Here is a 17,011-nt window from a genome sequence, read left to right on the forward strand (position 1 = left end):
TAAATACACTTTAAGCGTGTAGGCTCCTGATATGCCCCATTAAAATAAGCGTGTAAGCCTCTATTCAAATATGAATAGAGGCTTCAGGAAGATCTGAGGATGGGATATGCATGTGATTACGATCTTTTACTACAAGTTTGAGTAACATCTGCCTGAGGCCCAGATCTATTCTGAATGGACTTTACTTGTAATATTTTTATCCAACTTTTCCTAGTGCTTTTAAGCTACCAGTACTTTTTTTTCTTTAAGCAAATATGTGTAAAGTCATGATATGTTGATTCCCCATTCATGTGTTTTGAAAATGGCTGTAATAATTGTAAATGTATGCTTTTAATTAAAAAACGGGAGTGGGGAGAAGTTAAATACAAAGGCTCAAGATCAGGCTGTTTATATTTACTTCACTAACCACACAGCTGAATAATGGCACTTTTTTTTTTTTTTTTTTTTTTACTGTGGCAAAAGGTTTGGTGCCAGGGCGCCTTCTCATTTATAATATAATCTTCATCCTTAATGTTCAGTCCTGTAGAATTTTGGAGACAGAGAAGTGATAGCCCTGTGAAGACATTCAGCATATATGTGCAGTGGATGATCTCTGTGATCCCCAAGCTCTGTCTTGGCTCTACCTGCCACTCACCCATTGGTTTCACCTTTGCGTAACGTTTTACATGTGAAATGACAATGTGCACGGACCTGAAATCATGATTTGTGCACCTCAGTTCCATGTAATGTACAGGTTCCATGATTCAGGCCTGTATGCTTTGGCCCCCATGTATGTATGTTTCTATGCAAATATAATCTAGTGTAAAAATGGCAGGCAAGGAAATCTCTGCCCACTACACAGGCATTCTGAATGTTGGCATAGGTTAATTATTTTGAATGGGTGTGAGAAAGGGTGGGCAAGAGAACACCATAGGCCGTGTCATTGTTGTTTTCTTACATTTTGAGGGTGAAGTTTATATTTTTAAAATCTATTGTGTTGAACTGTGCTTTTTCTACTAATAGCTACATTTTGTAAAAATACCGATATCCACACTGCATGGTTCTAAAAGCAAATAACACGCTCACGGCTTTGAAACCAGGGTAGTGGTATGAAATATTTCCTCTGAAATTGTTTCTTATGTCATCCCTTTTATGTAGGAAAAGCAATAGTTCCTCAACCTACCATTTAAAATGTCGACTGTCCTTCTATGTACTTTTCTGATCTCAGCAGTATCTTTAATCAAATTTGCATCTGTTTGGTGCTTCCCCTCTAAAATCTGCCGTTTTATTTCTGTTCATATAATGGTGTCGCCAAAGGTCACAGGGACAGCATGGAATTGCAACGATTTAAAGAGACTGTGGCTAAGAGCAAAGAAAAAAGTGATGATATTGAGGTAAGAGGGAGATTGCTGCGGAAGTTGAGCAACAGCCCAAGCCAGGGTGAGAAACCCTTTTTCAGCCAAGGGCCTCATTTCCTCACAGGCAACCTTATCAGGGCCACATGTCAGTGGTGGGTGTGGCAAAAGTGTGTCTGGCTAGACACACAGCATCCAGGCCAGCGAGAGGTACTTAATCATACCCCAAGGGCACATTCCAGCCAGGTGAAAGAACTAGAAGGAGGTGCACAGCAGGGCTAAGTGAGCTATGTGGCTTGGGAGGAGGGGAGAATGATCTGGGCCGTGTCCTGAGGTCCTAAGTCCTAAGCTGATACAGGGAGTTCACTTAAACTCAAATGTCAAATACATGTGCATTCACTCATGTTACAGGATAGTTTTCAGTGGTGTTAACTAAGCCGGCGCCTGTTCTACTTTGTCATTATAAGTTTGAGCTGCTAGCTGAGTAGTCCCAGGTTCAAAGACTTAGGTGGTGGTGGGATTATATCTCAGAGGTAGTGTATATATCCTGTGCAGAGAAGGCCTCAGGGTCTGATCCTGTCACCACCAGTTAAAGGAATCAAGACTGCCTGAGTAGTCAGGGCTGGGTTAAATGGCTATCTCTGAGTAGTCAGGGATGGGTTAGATCTGGGGAAAGGCAACTTCCTATGCTTCAAGTTGCTAGGAAGCACAGCATTTTGGAGAGCATCAGTCATACCTCGGGTTACAGACGCTTTGGGCTGTGCGATTTCGGGTTGCACACCGCGCCAAACCTGGAAGTACCGGAACGGGTTACTTTCAGGTTTCGGCACATGCACAGAAACACTAAATCGTGCTTTGCGCATGTGCAGAAGTGCCGAACTGCAACCCGTGTGTGCGCAGACGTGGCGCTGCGGGTTGCGGACGCTGTGGGTTGCGAACATGCTTCCCACACTGATCGCGTTCGCAACCTGAGCATCCACTGTACTCAGTTTTAACTTCATGATAGATCTGGCCCAGACAGCATGGTGCAATCACAGTGTGTACCCAGAACTCCTATTGTCCTCCCCTGTTCTCTGAAGTCTTATAGCACAAAGAGCTTGAATGTTTGCTGTAAGCTGCTTTGGGCACAGATCGTTGTGGGAAAGTGGCATATAAGTTAACTCAATCAAACAAACATGGCAGTGTGCAGGAAACTTTGACTCGTGTGAGCATGCATGGATATCAGAACACAAATATGAAATTTTAGACCAGGACTAAAACCTGCAGATGCCAGCTTTGAAGTGTTTCAGCTTTGAAGTAAGAGCCCTGGAATAACACTTGTAGGAAAATGGTCTCCCCAATTTCTTGTTTCTGGCCCAGAGTTCATGAAATGTTTAAGACTTATTAAAGCCACTTCACTACTAACCTAAGTTTAAAAAGTCATTTATTGTTACCTTCTGCAGGAGCAACAGGAAGATTTCAAAAAAGCAATTTTGGAAGGCATCGAGACAAAGCAGCAGGTATAACTTTCCCATTTGTATTCCATCTCTTCATTGTTGCATCAAATAGCCAGTAACATTTGAATATTCCTTCAAAAAGCAAGTGTGTCACTGTATAGCAACTTTCAAGTGGTGACACAAATAAGATTATTTGAGTAGAGTTGTGAATTATAACATTGTTATTTGTTGAATACACAGGGTGGTAGTAATGCAGAAGGCAACCTGAGGCCTGTCAGTTCATGTGGTGGTTTTACCGACTTCCATAGAAGCTCATTAGCAGCACTATCAGAGCAAAGTAAGTAAACACATTAGTTTCTGATCTCTGAATTTTCTGAACTAATACTAACATACAGCATTTTTTTCCTTTGTGCCATTTCCTGTATTTTCAAAACTGCTTTATTTTACAAAACACAGCCATTGTGGCTAAAATTTGACTGAGAGAACTGGCATTGGAGAGAGAGGGGCTTCTTGGTTCTTTCTTTCTCATTTCTTTCCCTCCTGAAAATTGTCCTCCTACTGCCTTTATCCCTGCTGGCTAAAAGCTGCCGCTGCTCATGTCTTTTCCTGCGAGTGCAGCTTGGTGGGAGTGAGTTTTGGTGGGGAAAAGAACAGGCGTGAGTGGTTGAAGCCTTATTACCCAGCCGTCAGCGCCTACTTCAGATTGCAGCCTCAGTGATTGCATTCTGTAAACAAGCCATCCCTAAAAATAATTGTGGAATTACATAAATGCATAGTTGCTCCATCATCAGTCAATTAAACTTTGATTGATTGGGGAGCAATGTGAACTGGCAAAACTGGGAGGTGAGAGTGGCACCTTAAAAAACTTGTCTTCCTTCTAACAGTAGCTTTTGACTGATATCCAAATAGCTTCTTTGAGCATGTTAAAGGTTTTAATGTCCACGGCAGATTTTTTTAAAAAAATTGTGCAACACATATTTTTTTAAAAAAAAATTGTGCAACACATAAACTTACGATTCTGTGCCCCAAACAAACCTTTGAAGGTCCTTTAACGCGCGCGGGTGGTGCTGTGGGTTAAACCACAGAGCCTAGGACTTGCCGATCAGAAGGTCGGTGGTTCGAATCCCCGCGACTGGGTGAGCTCCCGTTGCTCAGTCCCTGCTCCTGCCAACCTAGCAGTTCGAAAGCACGTCAAAGTGCAAGTAGATAAATAGGTACTGCTCCAGCGGGAAGGTAAATGGCGTTTCCGTGCACAGCTCTGGTTCTCCAGAAGCGGCTTAGTCATGCTGGCCACATGACCCGGAAGCTGTACGCCGGCTCCCTCGGCCAGTAAAGTGAGATGAGCGCCACAACCCCAGAGTCGACCACAACTGGACCTAATGGTCAGGGGTCCCTTTACATTAGTTTCAAATGAGTTTTGCCGTGTGCCCAATATGTGCGTCTGTAGCAGTCTTGTGATTCTCTGTATCCAAGCCCATGTATGTGTATGAAAGCAAGTGTATCTTGCTTTCCCTGCAGGATCTTGGACACATATGTTGAAGAATTGGTAGTATTTGTTGACATGTCAAAAGGTGGCCGTTCTAATTGCAAAATCATTTTTCAGTGCACAAGAGTAGAAGACCCTCGGTTGAAGAGCCTCATCAGGCAGATTCAAAGGCGGCCTTACTCACAGTGAGTAAAACATAATAACAATCCATACAATGTTTCCCCTGGGTGTCTATGGAAAGAACCCAGGAAATACAAAAATTGAATCATAGTAGCAATTGATAGAAAGCAGTACTGTCCATCATAATTTAGTGTGACCTGCTATGGTAGTACAGGTAACTCGCAACTTATGTGCATTTAACTAGTGCACATTCAGCTTTAAATACTTGGCAGCTAAAAAAGAAGAAGAAAGAAATAGAAGGGGGCAGGCATTCAGGGAAAGGAGTGTTTGGAAACCCCACCAGCCATTGAACCCAATGTGTTTTGACTATACACGATTTTGACTTTACACCCCATAATCTCCACGTTAGTTGAGAGTTGCCTGTAGCCTCCAAATGGGCAGTTTTTTCTTCTCTTGAAATGTGCTGGGCAAATTTGCCCTCTCTAGCTCTCTTGCTTAAGAGTAGGGGTTTTAGGTCATGGCAAGAGCGAATTGTAATAGGTCTTCAAGGAGAAAAGAATGGACTATGTCCGTATGGCATTTGATTGCACCTTCACAACACCTTTTTGAGTGCTGGCAGAATGTTCATGCCATTTCTGCCTGCACAGCTAATAGAGCCTGTTCAAGTAAGCAATTTACATCACCAAAATAGATTGAGGTAAGACAGGTACCAAGGGACGCGGATGGCGCTGTGGGTAAAACCTCAGTGCCTAGGACTTGCCGATCGCATGGTCGGCGGTTCGAATCCCTGCGGCGGGGTGAGCTCCCGTCGTTCGGTCCCAGCTCCTGCCAACCTAGCAGTTCGAAAGCACCCTTAAGTGCAAGTAGATAAATAGGTACCACTTTATAGCGGGAAGGTAAACGGCGTTTCCGTGTGCTGCGCTAGTGCAGGCTCGCCAGAGCAGCTTCGTCACGCTGGCCACGTGACCCGGAAGTGTCTCCGGACAGCGCTGGCCCCCGGCCTCTTAAGCGAGATGGGCGCGCAACCCCAGAGTCGGACACGACTGGCCCGTACGGGCAGGGGTACCTTTACCTTTACTTTCTTTAAGGCAGGTACCTGTCAGGCTATGGCTGCATTTGCTACATAGTTGCAATCCTAGTCTCTTTATCCAGGCACTTTTGCTGAACAGATTGCACAATTTCTTTTGACCAGCAGACTTAGCAATGCTTCAGAAGCATATTGAGGCTGAAAACATCTTCACGATTAAATTTTTTGGAGGGAGCCTTGTAGCGCTCTTACAAAAGTGTGAGACATTGCTTCTAAAACCATCAATTAAGTTATCTACGAAATAGGTGTATCTCTTTTTTCTTGCAGGATTGGTTACAAGGTCGACCGTCGTATAGCAATCAAATGTAAGTGAAGTCTAAATGGCAATACTCAAAACTGTCCAGGTATCTCCAAACTCCCCAAGAGTTGGGGAGGCATTGAGTGAGCTGCAGTTTTCTCCCTGTGTGCCAACACACTGCACATTCACTTCTAAGCCTGTCTGATTGCCGCTGGGCAGTTAGACCACGGGAGGAGTCATCGAATCTATCTGCCCACCCGTTCCTAAGCAACCCTGATGACCTAGGCATTTATCTTGTTGTGGTTGTTCTTGAAGGGGGACAATTGAACCTGATGTGGCCAGTTTGAAACACCTGGCTCGTAGCCTCGTTAAAGAGCACTGCTGCAGCACCCATGGTCTTCACAGTAGTTTTAAGTCTTCAGAGTTGTTTTCTCTCCCCTACACCAGTGTGGTGTAGTGGTTAAGAGTGGTGGACTCGTAATCTGGTGAACCCGGTTCGCATCCCCGCTCCTCCACATGCAGCTGCTGGGTGATCTTGGGCTAGTCACAGTTCTCTGAAGTCTCTCAGCCCCACTCACCTCACAGAGTGTTTGCTGTGGGGGAGGAAGGGAAAGGAGAATGTTAGCCGCTTTGAGACTCCTGAAGGGGAGTGATAAAGCAGGATATCAAATCCAAACTCCTCTTCTTCTTCCCCTGCTCTGTTTGCTGTTCATTTGTTTTGGAAGGCATAGAAGCTGCAGTATTGGGTCTGCTGGGTGATTGGGCTTAGAGTATTACAAGCAGAGCAAAGTGACCAGAGCAATGAAGTTGAGTAGTAAAAAAACCCAAGAAGTACACACAGAATTCGGGTTGAGTGCAATTTCTGTCTCTTGCAGGTCTTCTGAGGAAGATGCACTGAATGGTAAGCTGCTGATAACTTCGGTGTTGCCATAAATTTAACACGTTGTGGGAAACTATTTAATGCATGGTTGCAAAAGATGATGTTTTTGGGTTTTTTATTAAAGATTTTCTTGTTTTACAGAAGTATGTGTAATGTCTCTCGTATTTTTTCCATGTAACATTTTTACAAATACGTTTCATTTGTTGAGACATTGGGGGGGGGAAGGGGGGAAGATGGGTGGGGGTGGGGTCGGGTGGCGAATTTTCTATTATGCTTAATGTATGTAGGGTTTGGTGTCAGCGTTGCTTGTGCTGTTCACTTGTGTTCCTTTGGTGGTGAGAGAGGTTGGGGTTGGCCTAGGGTGTGGTTGTTTGTTTGTGATTGGCTGTGGTGATCTTTGTTTTCGTGTGTGAGTGGGGTGGATGGGTGTTTTGGATCATGTTAGCCATATTGATTTGTATGCTGTTTGTGGATTATTGTCATTGTCTTGTTGGGCTGTGTATGTGATAAAGGGGAGCCATACCGGGGTAAAGGCATCTTCTTCTGTTTGTCCCCGTGTCAGTTTCAGTTTATTGGTTAATTTTTCTAGTAGGGCTGTTTCCCATACAGTGGTGCCCCGCAAGACGAATGCCTCGCAAGATGAAAAACCCGCAAGACGAAAGGGTTTTCCGTCGCGGAGGCGCTTCGCAAGACGAAGTTCCCTATGGGCTTGCTTCGCAAGACGAAAACGTCTTGCAAGTCTCGCCATTTCCCCCCCCCCCGCTTTTCTCCCCCTTTTTCAAAGCCGCTAAGCTGTTAATAGCCTTTTAACAGCTTAGCCGCTAAGCCCGCTAAATCGCTAATAACGCTAATCCGCTTAGCCGCTAATGGGGTTGCTTCGCAAGACGAAAAAACCGCTAGAAGAAAAGAATCGCGGAACGGATTCTTTTCGTCTTGCAAGGCACCACTGTACTATTTGGTACCATTGGTCCATGCTTACTTGCAAAAGATGATGTTGGTGGAGGTTTGTCATGCATTTTAGTGCCAACAGCCCTTATTTATGGTTGTAATCATTACATGACTCATTTAGGGAAAACCCCCTTGGGGCTTGTGCTCTTCTCCAGTCTTTGAGCATCTCATCATCATTTTCCTAATCTAAAATACCCCTCAGTGGGAAGAATCACCATAAATGATCAAGGTCTTGCCTGTGAGCCTAGAGTGCTTTTTGTTCTTTGTCATTACCCTTTTAAAAAAAACAAAACAGGATGCATTAAATCATGAGTTTATGTAAAAATATAACACTCATTTCCTTTTTTTTCAAAGGAATTGCCTCTCCTTTTAAACCCATCATGGATACCACCTACTACTATTCAGGTAGGTATCCAAAACTAGGTCGCAAAATAATAAAAAGTAGCAGCGTCATCTTCTTCAATTAATCTCTCTGTCTTTACAGCTGTTGAAAGAAATAATTTGATGAGGTTATCGCAAAGCATACCGTTCACTCCTGTACCTCCAAGAGGTAGGAAAACTTATTGTAGCCTCTGGAATGATTTTCAGATTTTAATAATATTATTCCTTAATCGTCAAGCTTAGGCAATAGTTCACCATCAAAATTCTGGGAATAGATTGGGGAAACGTATATTGAAGCTGACTCTTAAAAAGCTAGAGTTCCAAGCCTTTGTTGCTAGTTTTTAGCAGTAGTAGTAAATGGAGAAAGGTCTCCAATCAACACAGAAGATTCTATTGTATCAAAAGCTTAATAATTGGTTAGATAATTGATTATGCAAAAGTCTGGCTATATCTTCTCTCCATCGTCCGAAAAAGGTGTTCACCAGTACAGTATAAATAGACATTAAGTCAACATTACCCCAGGCTTAACTGCATTTCACTTCTTTGTGCTGTGACGTTACAGGCGAACCAGTTACTGTGTATCGTCTTGAAGAAAGCTCTCCCAACATCTTGAATAACAGCATGTCTTCCTGGTCTCAGTTGGGTCTCTGTGCCAAAATAGAATTCCTAAGCAAGGAGGAGATGGGAGGCGGCTTGCGACGAGCCCTCAAGGTGGCCTGCACCTGGTCCGAGTATGATATTCTGAAATCAGGCCACCTTTATATCATCAAATCTTTTCTTCCGGAAGTTGTCAATACTTGGTCAAGCATTTACAAAGAAGACACAGTGTTACATCTCTGTTTAAGAGTAAGTTGTTGTTCTTGCTCATATAGTACATATCCACCAGATGCTTAAACATGTTTAGCAGTTGGTTACTGTTTGGACAAACAAGATATATCCCTTCTCTCTTTCACTGTCCTCCATTGACAGCACTGCCATCTACCCTCTTGCCCAACTTTTGGTCATTGGCTTTCTTTTTTAACTTCTCACTCCATCTCTCTTACTCTGCATTGCCAGTTCATTGCCAGTTATGTTGCTTTTCCCTTTAAAAATTTAGAAAAATACATTGGTCACATCAGCAAAACTTCTGGTCATCTGTCACTTTGACTGCTACAACATTCTGCTCTCTAGTTTTCCATTCACACCTTCATCACCTCACTTCTTCCCAGCACTCTGCTGCCAAAACCACCCATCTTTTTATCACTCCTAACCATATGGCACCCTTCATTAAATCCTTACGCTCATCCATAGCCTTGTCACCTCATCTCTTGCTTTTATATTCTAACACATTCCTGCATATTGCCTTCACTGTCCAAAGGTTGCTGTCCAAAGATTTTCTGCTCATTCCAACAGCTTTGTCCTTTATCCCAGTCTGCCCCTTATACATGGGGCTGCATCCCAGAATACTTCCATGATACCACCTCTCTTACTTCTTTCAAAACCCTCCTCCAAATTCACATTTTTCTGTTACGTCTTTGACACTGTCCCTAGTCTCTATATCCCTATGTCACTAAGCCTAACTATGAGTAATTGCAAAAATTACATTTGCTTCACTGTTTTCCCTGCTTCCGTTTGCCTCCCTCTTTCTCCTTTGTGTTGATTTCTAAATTGTAAGGGACCTGTGCTCTCATTCTTTGAAAAGCACTGTGTACTTTCATCGTACTGTATAAAACAATAATGGACCACAAAGGTAGGAATTTTCTGCCTATTGTCTTCACTACTTCGTATGAATATAATAACACAAAAATGTATCGTGTTTTTCCGTGTATAAGACTAGGTTTTCCCCCTTAAAAATCATGTCAAAAATTTGAGGGGGTGGGTGTCTTATACACGGATAGTAAAATACACAATTTCTTTCTTAAATTGGAGTCCCTCAAAATAGGGGGCGTCTTATACATGGGGGTGTCTTACAGACTGAAAAATACGGAAATTAGAAGAAAAAAATTGTAATACAACAACAACAACAACAACAAACTTTATTACGGTCCAGAGACCAACAAAACATTACAAATCAATACAGAGTTCATACAGCCTACCTCCAGGTTAATCAAGCACTTTGTTTGGACTATAGGGCTCATTTGTTCTTGCAACCACCGATAAAAACTTTGCCACTGCCAACGTTCTGGCTTTTGTCCGGTCTTCCAGTAGGAACCTGACATAGTGAGCCTCTGACTTTCCCGGGAAAGGCACCAGCAAGGGTAGTATCAGTTCAGTCCTGGCCTGCTCATACTTCGCACAATGTAACAAAATATGGATTTATGGAATCGATGTCTTGAGCACACGAGCAAAGTCTGTCCTGGTAGGGAACTCCTCTCAACCTACCATCCAGCACTGCAGAGGGGAAGACATTCAGTCTGGCTTTGGTGAAAAGCCTTCGATAGTTAGGTACTGTCAGGTTTTTGATGTAAGATGTTAACTCAAAGACATACCCATATTGAACTCCTGCTGCCAGTGGACTACAGACTGCGTGTGACCGAGATCGCAAGTCACTGTGTGCATTGTCCCATAATCTTTGCTTTAAAAGCTTTTGGGCGCCTTCATAGCCCAGGTAATACAGTTGGGGGGGAGACAGACCAATAGAGGTGGCTTTTTTAGCCATGGTTTTCTGCCATTTGCTGACATATTCCTCATTGGTCAAATGTTGGTACAGACCCTTCCCTAGATTAAACACTGAAGTCCTGAGCCAATGTTTTAGGGCAGCCCACCACGCTCTAGCTGAAATTGGGCATTCACCAGCTTCCAACAGAAGTACGGAGTTGGGGACGCAGTTAGGTACCTGCAGCAGAGATCGTATAAATTTTGCCTGAAAGCCATCTAGCTTTGGCAGGTCCCCATTATGCCAGACATTTGCTGCATACAGGAGTTGGGAAACGGGCTTTGCGTTGAAAACCCTTAAGGCTGCTGGAACATATTTGCCGCCCTTTGTGAAGAAGAATCTATGTGTGGCTAGCTTTGTAATCTCCGCCTTTTGAAGGGAGGTTTGCAAATGGTGCTTCCAAGATCCTGTATGATGGAATGTGAGCCCTAGGTAACTGAAGTATTTTACCTGTTCAAGGTTATGGCCATCCAGCACCCATTTAGACTGGGAGAATCTTCTTTCGAAGACTAAGATTTTAGATTTGTAATACATTGTTTGTAATAAATTGTAATACAGTTCCTTGTGTTTCTTCTCCATGCTAGAGGTTTATCTTGAGTAAAGTCTTTGGTGTGTGTGTTTTTTAAATCCATAGGAAATTCAGCAACAGAGGGCTGCTCAGAAACTCACGTTTGCATTCAATCAGATGAAGCCAAAATCTATTCCCTATTCTCCAAGGTAGGCATTATTACATCTTCAAATGTAACGTGAAATAATGGAACAAAAAGGAATTTCCACACCAGAGTGCGAGGCTAATGAATCAGTTGTTCACACAGTGCTCTCATTCCTATGTGTTTTCTTACAAGGTTCTTGGAAGCGTTCCTCTTATATTGTCACTCAGCTGGCCAGTGGTTTGCAATTGAGGAGTGCATGACAGGAGAATTCAGAAAGTACAACAACAACAATGGAGATGAAATAATTCCAACCAACATGCTAGAGGAGGTCATGTTAGCCTTCAGCCACTGGACATACGAATATACTCGAGGAGAGCTGTTGGTCCTTGACCTGCAAGGTAAATGGATGTGTGTGTGGATGTAACACAGAGGTGTATGCTGTAGTAATTGCACCGGAAGCTTGTGACTTGCACAATATGGATCGTCATCAAATTTAATTGTTGCCACAAGAAAAGACATTCATAATTGCATGTCTCTCTTCAATCTCCCGTAACCAACTCCACTTACCATTTTCTCCCCTGCATTTAGAATACCTTCTTCTTGGGGTGGGGGTGGGGATTCTGCAAACAGTATGATGATGATGATGATGATGATGATGATGATGATATATTATTCATTTACTCACTCACTCACTCACTCACTCACTCACTCACTCACCTTTCATCCTAAGGCCCCAGGATAGGTTACAGCACTTTAAAATACAACATTAAAAGCAGATTAAAGCAAATTACAATCACAGAAGTAGGATAAGTACTAAAACCGCACATCTCAGATGTAAAAGGCCGGGGTAAAGAGGTATGTCTTCAGTATTCACCAAAAACTGTACAGTGAAGGTACAGACATAGCTCTGTAGGGAGGGACTTAGGGACTGCCACAAAGAATGCCATCTCCTGGATCACCCCCCCCCCCCGACGGTCACCTGTGCTGTTTTTAAGATGCAAGAGGGTCTGTTGGGATGGATGCAGTCTTTCAGATACAGGCATCCCCCCACTTAACGCACAATCGATTTGCATGTGACTGTGTATACATGCAGCGTTTGGAAGTAGATAGATAGATAGATAGATAGATAGATAGATAGATAGATAGATAGATAGATTCAGACCAGGAAATGTTGGGAGAGAGGTGGCAAGTCCTTGTGACTCGTGAGGAGGACTTCAGTGAGGGAGGAGGAAGCCCCCAAAAGACTAGAGGTTCAGCGATGCTTTGTTTAGGCTGCTCAGCCTCCCCGCCTAACAGCTGATGCATGCAATCGCACAGCAGCAGCAGCAGCAGCAGCTGCGTTTCTGCACATCCTCCAGCCACCCCCAGAACTTTAACTCTAGTTGAAGAGAGAGTTGTCTGGAGAGAGAGCTGGACAGCAGGGGAAAATGGCTTTTTAGAGGGTGCTCCCCACTTACACAATTTTTACTTATGGACGGGGGGCAGGGCGCAAAATGTAACCCGCACGTAAGTAGGGGGGCATCTGTATTTCAGCTGTTCAAATTGTTCATCTGCTATAATTTCTCTTTTTATGTTAAAATTACTCTTGTTCTACTTGTTCTACTTGTGTTACTTGCGCTACTTAGCTAACTTCCTTTGCTTCTTGTGAAGGTGTTGGAGAAAATTTGACAGATCCTTCTGTGATCAAAGCTGAAGAAAAAAGGTAAGCAGTACAAAATTGCTTTTTCTTACGGCATTGGCGCAGGAAGGAGGGGGCCACATGTGGCAAGATTGGAGGGCTGCCCTTCTGCTTTAGGTGTACCAATTAACCCAAGGACAGATTTATGATGAAACTTGAAGTTGGCTTACTGCTGTTATTTTTAAGGACACCATCAGCAGCAAACTTTCTGCTGGGAATTGCCAGTGTGATACTATGGGAGAGCATTCCTCTCTTACCTGCATAATTTCTCTCCCATCACCGACACAAAGGATTGTATTCAGTGCTAGTCCTATTCAGAATAGAACCATTGAAATGAATGAACCTAAGGTTTGCCAATGTTCACCAATGTCAGTGGATCTACTTTGAGTAGGACCAACAATGGATACAACCCAAAACCTCCCCCGTATCTAGCCAGGGGATGAAGACCACACACAAAAAAAAATCATGTTTGGCTGTAGGTATTTTTTAATGTGTGCTTTCTTTTAAAGGTCAAGCGATATGGTATTTGGTCCTGCAAATCTGGGAGAAGATGCCATCAAAAATTTCAGAGCTAAGCACCACTGCAACTCATGCTGCAGGAAACTTAAGCTTCCAGGTAAATAGCAGCCCCCGATTTATGAAAGAGAACTTCTCTCTTGTAGCTTCTACCTATGATAAATTGAATTTTACATTGTTATGGGGGTAAGGCATTCTCTCCACATAAAATGGATGAATTGCTGGAACCAAGCTGAGCTTCATTGATCAGTTGGACTTGGCTTGCTCTTGAAACCTCATGAGGAAACACTTATTTTTCTCTCCCAAAAGAAAATCTGCCCCTAATTCTAATTCTTTCACCTTTTCAGTGGGCCTGAACTCAGTACCTGTAACAAATGCCCTAAATATATTCTTGCAAGGAAGAGAAAAGATGGCTTTATTTACCTTTTTTTGGGGGGGGGGGGAGGAACCCCTTCTGCCCTGTCGGCTAGAAGCCTCTGTATGCATCTCAGTGGCTTTTATTAATTCTGTGAATGATCAACTCCACGAACCCAATTTCCTTTCCATGGATCTGACGAGCCCTAAAAAATTGTGATAGGTAGTCAGGCACAAATTATCCTGAAATTACCAACCTAGGCCTAAAGTTACTTGATAGATTGATATCATATGCAAGTTGTGCCACACCCACAGGCCATAGTGCAGGCTGAATCTGAGCAGAGCAATTTATAATTCAAATATTTATTTTCTTGAAAAAGTTTTGGTACTTGGCAAAGTGACTAATACGGGTCTTTTGAAGGAAGAGAGGAACGAACCACACACCAGCGAGGGCTTCCTTTCTGCCACTACATTATTATAATTATTCTACATATTTATTAAGAGGGATTGCCTTGGAAGTGTGTTTACAAAGGGACCGTTCTTCTCCCCTTTTTCTTTCAACAATGCTGAAGCCTATACACTCTGCTAGAGCAACATTTCCCCAACCTGGTGCCCTCCTGTTACGTTGGGCTGCAGTTCTCATCAGTCTCAACCAGCGTATCTGTGTTGGCCAGGACTGATGGGAACTGGAGTCTAAAACATTTGGAGTACACCAGATTGGGAAAGCTGCTGTAGACACTTGACCTTCTCTACAGCCTGGATAGCTCAGCTGGTCAGAGATGGTGTTGATAATGCCAAAGTTGCAGCTTTGATGCCTGTATGGGACAGCTGCAAATTCCTGCATTGCAGAGGGATGGACTAGACGATGAATATAACAACACAAAAATATCCCTTCCAACTTTACAGTTCTATGATTGTGCCTGTTGGGAAATCTGACTGTGGCCCAGCCAGGCACAAGATGGCCAGCATCATAAGGGCAAGTATGTCTGTGAGACACCCTACCTGCACATCCTTTGATATCAGACACCTTGCCTCTACCACCCAATAATGCCCACTGGACAACTGTGGGCCAGTCTTCAAAGCTCAGAGTTCTGCACTGGGAAGAGCCTGAAGGCCTACCTTGCCTGCATAGCTCTGGCAGGACATTAATTCGCCTTCTCTCCTTATTTTAGAGAGGAGCTCTAATTTGAATCAGAAGTAAGGCTGCTAATTTGCATATTCTCTCTCCCTCTCCCTCTCCCCCTCTTCAACCCAACTGTATCTGTGGGATTTCGGGTGGTTGTTGTTTCCTCGTAGACTTGAAGAGAAACGACTACACACCCGATAAAATCCTACTGCCTCAAGATGATTCTCCAGAACTGACCATTCGGCCTGGGAGCTGCACCAAAGAATCGGACTCTGCCAGTTCCAGTCACCTCATGCTGTAAAGATACGCACAGCTCTCTGGCTCTAACCAAACCCTCGCAGAAGTCACGGGGTTCGTTTGCCCTTCATCGAAACAAAGGCCGCATGAAAAAAGGACCAAACTGTTTTGATGGCTCTGGTACAGTTAACTGTCCACCGTTGAGTGGCCTAGCATAATGTGGGAATCACCTCTGAAGGAGTAGCTGGCAGCTGCTGTTCTTTTTAAAAAAAAAAAAAAAAGGTTGAATGAAATTAAGTATTTATGAAATAGCTTTTTAAAGAGGCGTTTTAGCAGAAGGATAACTTAACATTTTACCTTGGTCCATGAGAGCGGGCCTTTCCTCCCCTTCATCCTGTAGTGCAATATGCCCTTGACCAAATGATGTTTTTTCTTTTTGTGCTGATGGTTTTTAAGGCAGGTGGTTTGGGGGCTTTGTGGCAGCTGGTTTCTGTCATCTGGCTAGAGAAACGGGAGGGAGCACCCCCCCCCCCACCTTCCCACAGGCACCGAAGGATTCTTTGGACACTTCTCAGGGTGTCTCAGATAATTGCTCTCTCTGCTCAGTGCCATGTTTGTTTTATGTGGCTCAATGGAACGAGGCTGCTCCTAAGGATCTGTCCATATTTAGTTAACGCCAGTAAGCTGAGCTGCAGGGAGCGGAAACGCCTGGTTCCAAACAAGAAGTGATGGCTTGTCTCCTGCATCAGGATTCATCCTCAAGTGTGGAGCCAGTTCTCTCGGGATGGGTGGGATGGATTGCGCATAGTGAAATCCCTCCTCCTCCTGTGTCGTTGGTTTGTGTTTTTTTTTAACAATACATTTCAGTTTTATCTAATCACTGTCCAATAGTAGTAAAGTCGCAAGACAAGTCTGATCACATTTGTATAACAGAACAAAACAGCTGGTCTTGGGTAAGACGCTGCCTTGTAAAATGAGCAGGTGCGTTAGGGAAGTTGCTATTACTTGTTACATATAATGGCCGCTTCAGAAGTGTTGCCTTCCAAAGATCTCCTAAAACCAGTAAAAGAAAGCTGAATGTATGTGTCAACCTTTGGGGGCCTCTTCCGATGTTATCACAGCAGTGTTGGAGCTGCTGCAAGTCTGGTACCTTCTCACGCCATTTGGATAACTTTGGAAGCCCTGGGCCATGGGGCAAGAGTCCTGGTTGGGGCTGCTCGTCTTGCCAGCGCTGCCTCGGTTTCCGGCGGGAGCAACGCGGGCGTAGAAGTGAGCTGCAGAGTGGACTTGTCCCCTGGGACCAGTGCTTTCCAACCTCTGCTTTTGCGGTGCTGTAAGGACCAGGCCTGTTGTGGGCTCCACACCACCGCAGGGACGTAAGGAGCAGCCCCTTAGTTGTATTTAATATTGTGTGAAGACACCTTTTAATGTAATATTATATATGGTACTTATTTAAAAGAAAAGGAACTAGGATGAATTTACATTATGTAATGTGTGGGAGATTGCAATGCAAACTTTATGCCAATAAAATGTCATTTTCCTGTCCCAAATTTGTTGAATATTCAACAAGAAGAACCTGTTGTCCAACTGAATTTTCATGCTGCAACTTTTGTTTGTTTGTTACATAGGTACTAATTGTAAATTTTAATTGAACGGCATCATAACGCCCAGTAATTATTCTTTTTTAAAATTCTGTAGTGTATCTTATAGATACAGACATTAAGGCACGAACACAATAGCTGTTTAAATGGTGGTTTATGTTGCTGGGGGAGGAAAGGTATAGCGTATTAAAGATAAAAAACTGTATACATTTTGTATATCAATAAATCTTTAAACAATCCCAAATAAATTTATTCTTGTTTAGACTGGTGAGCTTCTACCTTTATTTGATTTGATTGATCT

The 17,011-nt window shown here is 43.4% G+C and overlaps 1 protein-coding gene across 5 annotated transcripts in view; it reads left to right on the plus strand.

Annotated features, from left to right (window-relative positions):
• Positions 1–16,972, plus strand: part of TRPM7 (transient receptor potential cation channel subfamily M member 7) — a 77,788-nt gene extending 60,816 nt beyond the window's left edge. For 3 of the 5 annotated variants that reach the window (XM_077918815.1, XM_077918818.1, XM_077918817.1), the window contains 14 exons: positions 1,284–1,373; positions 2,777–2,833; positions 3,011–3,107; positions 4,374–4,441; positions 5,731–5,768; positions 6,577–6,602; positions 7,884–7,934; positions 8,014–8,079; positions 8,473–8,756; positions 11,180–11,262; positions 11,391–11,596; positions 12,849–12,900; positions 13,386–13,492; positions 15,043–16,972. In XM_077918815.1, coding sequence (XP_077774941.1) covers positions 1,284–1,373; positions 2,777–2,833; positions 3,011–3,107; positions 4,374–4,441; positions 5,731–5,768; positions 6,577–6,602; positions 7,884–7,934; positions 8,014–8,079; positions 8,473–8,756; positions 11,180–11,262; positions 11,391–11,596; positions 12,849–12,900; positions 13,386–13,492; positions 15,043–15,173 — 1,356 coding nt within the window. In that variant the 3' untranslated portion in view covers positions 15,174–16,972. The remainder of the gene's footprint in view (positions 1–1,283; positions 1,374–2,776; positions 2,834–3,010; positions 3,108–4,373; positions 4,442–5,730; positions 5,769–6,576; positions 6,603–7,883; positions 7,935–8,013; positions 8,080–8,472; positions 8,757–11,179; positions 11,263–11,390; positions 11,597–12,848; positions 12,901–13,385; positions 13,493–15,042) is intronic. The other 2 variants (XM_077918814.1, XM_028706817.2) reach the window with 1 other exon arrangement.
• Positions 16,973–17,011: the final 39 nt, after the last annotated feature.

This window comes from Podarcis muralis, chromosome 14 (assembly GCF_964188315.1).
Source record: "Podarcis muralis chromosome 14, rPodMur119.hap1.1, whole genome shotgun sequence".
NCBI classification, from domain to species: Eukaryota; Metazoa; Chordata; class Lepidosauria; order Squamata; family Lacertidae; genus Podarcis; species Podarcis muralis.